This window comes from Fomitiporia mediterranea (genome assembly GCF_000271605.1).
Source record: "Fomitiporia mediterranea MF3/22 unplaced genomic scaffold FOMMEscaffold_4, whole genome shotgun sequence".
NCBI lineage: Eukaryota > Fungi > Basidiomycota > Agaricomycetes > Hymenochaetales > Hymenochaetaceae > Fomitiporia > Fomitiporia mediterranea.
The window spans coordinates 4,321,194-4,324,753 of record NW_006760389.1 but is presented as its reverse complement, the minus strand read 5'-3'; the positions used below and the strand labels follow the sequence as shown (position 1 = coordinate 4,324,753).

The 3,560-nt window shown below is 43.4% G+C and overlaps 1 protein-coding gene across 1 annotated transcript; it reads left to right on the top strand.

Moving 5' to 3' along the window:
- The first annotated feature begins 1,294 nt into the window (after positions 1–1,294).
- FOMMEDRAFT_18876 (uncharacterized protein) lies at positions 1,295–1,990 on the top strand. The gene is made up of 4 exons (XM_007264994.1): positions 1,295–1,373; positions 1,431–1,683; positions 1,737–1,861; positions 1,912–1,990. Exons 2-4 carry the CDS (start codon positions 1,477–1,479, stop codon positions 1,922–1,924), a joined length of 345 nt encoding a protein of 114 aa, XP_007265056.1. The 5' UTR covers positions 1,295–1,373; positions 1,431–1,476; the 3' UTR covers positions 1,925–1,990.
- Positions 1,991–3,560: the final 1,570 nt, after the last annotated feature.

Sequence of the window (3,560 nt, the reverse complement as noted above, 5' to 3'; positions counted from 1 at the left end):
ACATATTGTGTTGTATCTTACTCAATTTTTGATCATTTTAATTATTTTTTCTGGAATATGAAAGATACTTCAAAAGTATAATTTTTACAGCTTAGATCATGTAATTTGGTTAAGTATTAGTTGAGTTAAAGTAGATTTTGTATTTGAGTGTACTTAGTGTGACGAAAATCACGAATCGCGCGTGTGACAATATTTATGAAAACGACAGTAAGGCAGGTACTTGATGGATGGAACGACTTTCTACTCTGAAAGGGGGGGTCAGACACCCCTTACAGATTTTCAGACTGGAAGACAACAAACTACGTGTGTTATTCGGTTCTCATATCGCTTACTCTTACTACCCTTCGCTTATATTCAGACTACTCCTTTTCTAGTACCTTTTTAACCTGGAAATCCTTCCAAAAGTCTACAGGAAGTCACCCATTGCACCACTCCGTTCTATGTATGGGATCCCGTTACCTCAGTTGTCTCGATCCATTCACTTGCGAGTATCTCATGTATACATGATCCGGATCTTGAGGAAACAGAGTCTGAATCAGGAAAGGGCTTTTCACAAGAAAGACTATGCAAGGCTATACAACCCCTGCTCCTTGAAAACTTTCCCTAACAACCAATCCAACTAGCTCCGCAGCCCCGGTGAAAGGGAAAGACTGTGCTTACTGTTTCGTACCTCCTAAATAGCATGAAGGAAAAACAAAGGGAAAACTATTTTCGCATTGAAGTTTCGACGCAGTTATAAAAGGCGGAAGGATCCCGTGCTTCCTATTCCCCCCTCCCGACTTCTATATCTAGACTTGGGTCTGAGGAATAATGGGAGAAATAATAGCCTGCTCTGATGCAAGCGAGTACATCTTCCAGGAAGTCAGCAAGGGTGTCTTCGAGCAAAAATGCTATGGATTGGAAGGGTTTGTTAGTAACATGGAGTCAGTGTTGACACGACGTTCGCTGTCTACTTTGATAATTGACGTGAATGTTGGATTAGGGAGTGTTGTGATGGCTTTGCACATCTTACTGTATCTGCATCGGTTGCCTTCCACATTCCCTTTGGTCATGAGGCATTAAGGTTGGAAGAGCGCGTACGTGCAGCATGGACCGCGTTCCGGCACCTCACGCCTGCCATAGCATGCAAGGTCTTCAGGCATGCAGAAGGGGATAAACACTTCGCATTTCGATACACTGTTCCTCGGACGAGGGAAAATGTAAAGATTTAGTTAGATGAAACTGTCTTCTTCGCTTCGGAAACGAACAAGGGGGGGGGGGTCGTTATATGAAAAACACTGCGAGCTCAAGAACGGTCGATGGTGGAGATGTTCGGACGATCGATACGCTGCTGAGGTGCATGTGTCGCCATTGGGTGATGACTGGCATATTAGGTGAGCATCTCGTGCACTAACGGATCTGTTGGACAGATAAACTGACATGAGAACTAGCTTAGTTTTCTCACATAATAGCATAGACGGACGAAATGCCTTCGCGATGCTCGAGTTGTTCCTTGAGTTTCTAAAGCAAGAGTTGGATAACGAGTCGAGTCCTAGCCCCATTTTCGATTGGGGATACGAGGTCGTTAAGCTTCCGCCACCTGGAGCGTTTGTCAAAACTGTCGTAGAGAGTGGAACCCCTCCTGACATTTCTTCTTATGATTCTAATGCCCAGAAGGACGGAGGTTCGGGACCTTCGCCTATAGTAAGCTTCTTCATCCTCACCGATTAGAAGCGGTCTTACCTTTTAAAAAAAAGATTCCTTGGACGTTCATGCCTCGTCCAACAAGCGAAACAGGCGACGTAACTCGCCTCGTCCAATTTTCACAGGAAACCACAACAAAACTCCATGCGCTCTGTCAGAAGAAAGGAAGGACAATCACGCAAGTCATAACAGCATTGAATGTTCTTGCACATGTTGAGACAGCATTAGCTTACGCAGCTAAACACGGGTTTGAGAGATTTGATGAAGTTTTTGGAGCGTTTAGGAATGCGACGGATTATCCCATCCCATGGAACTTTATCAACCAGGTGAATATTCTCCTTTCGTAACTAAGAAATGAGGCTCACATATAGATAATGAGGAATAAACTACCAGGAGGATACGATTCGTACCAGTCGACTAAGAGTGCACCGCTCTGTTCAGCAGACTGTGTCACAGTGATGTTCCCGATGAGAGGAATAAAGAGTTGTATCAAGGTCGACGAAGAAACCTTCTCAGTTTCTCGCGTGATCAACGACAACGCATTTTGGGAAGAACTCGTACCGGATGTTGCGGCCGCATGGAAGGAAATAGACGTGTGTACTTTCTCATCAAATTTCTATTCCCGGTGTTGAAGAGTTCGTATAGCAGTCGCTCGATGGATACGCCTCCCGTGAACTAGCGCTGCATCACGGGTTCAGTAGTTTCACACCAAAGATTTTCGATCTTCCTTTGCTCATCGTTTCTTCCATCGGTGACTTGGCACGTCTCGGTCTTCTAACCTCCTTTGCCCCATCTTCGTTACAATGTCAATATATGCGACAGCAAGCAGAAGGCGCGTCCGACAGGGCACAGAAGCAAACAATAATTGTCAACGACGTCGTATGCGGAATACGCGTCCGCACGCCGCCAATTATGAACCTCCTGTGGGAGTACAACGGACGAATCACATGCCATTTTATGAGTGGAGGTGAATATATGACCAGCGAAGAGATGGCGAACTTGACGAGGAGCTTTGAGGAGTGGACCAACTTAATTGTAGGGTAACAAAGAGTGATTAGAACCTTTATTCCGTCAGCAATGGGAATACAATGTAAGAAGCTGGAACGACCAAAGAACTGTAAGCTTACGGACAGCAGAACAGTAGCACCACTTCCAGACAGTTACGTGGTCCTAGCCTGCTTCTCTTCTCCATGGAGCAGTCGTGATTCTGTATTTCGCACTTAACGCTGGTACAGACTCGGAAGACGAGAAGACAAAAACCGGTTTCCCAACCTAACTGAACCAAATTCATTGGCTAGCGGGGAAACAACCAATAAGGTCGGCAAGATAAGAATGGGTGAAGTAAATGGTAGTTGCCGGGAAGATCACCTGAGGGACATACTGTAAGGGGCCTAATTAGAGAGCGTACAAGACCCTTGTAGTCCCTCTAATTAGGTACCTTTTGAGCTTTTCTCCCTAACTGTACTTAATACTAGACTTAAATAGTAAAAAAAATTCTAAGTGAAAATAAAATAAAATAAAATAAGTATGCTGAGTGCCCTATATGGCAACTGTGCCCTCCCCACCTGCTACACCTTGAGCTCACTGTCTCATACAGTGAGCACACACTTTCCTCTGTATCTTACTCAATTCTTAACCAAATTTCTTCATTATTCCTTTAAAATTAATGTAAATTTAGTTGGAACTCATTCATAACACAAATACAATGTTAAATGTATCAATTACTTGTGTATTTGTGTACTATTTGATAATAAAAAATACAACAGTTTCCTCTGACTAAGATTTCTGATACTCTAAACTCTTAATACTGTAATAATAGTAGAGCTTATATATCTACAGTATATCCAAGAATTGAGTCTGTGTAATGTATACAAAGG

Bases quoted from the DNA above. Each gene is read 5' to 3' on its own strand.
- FOMMEDRAFT_18876 (XM_007264994.1), top strand. From the start codon at position 1,477: ATGCTCGAGTTGTTCCTTGAGTTTCTAAAGCAAGAGTTGGATAACGAG. The intron at 1,684-1,736 runs GTAAGCTTCTTC...TTTAAAAAAAAG, and splicing joins GTTCGGGACCTTCGCCTATA to ATTCCTTGGACGTTCATGCC.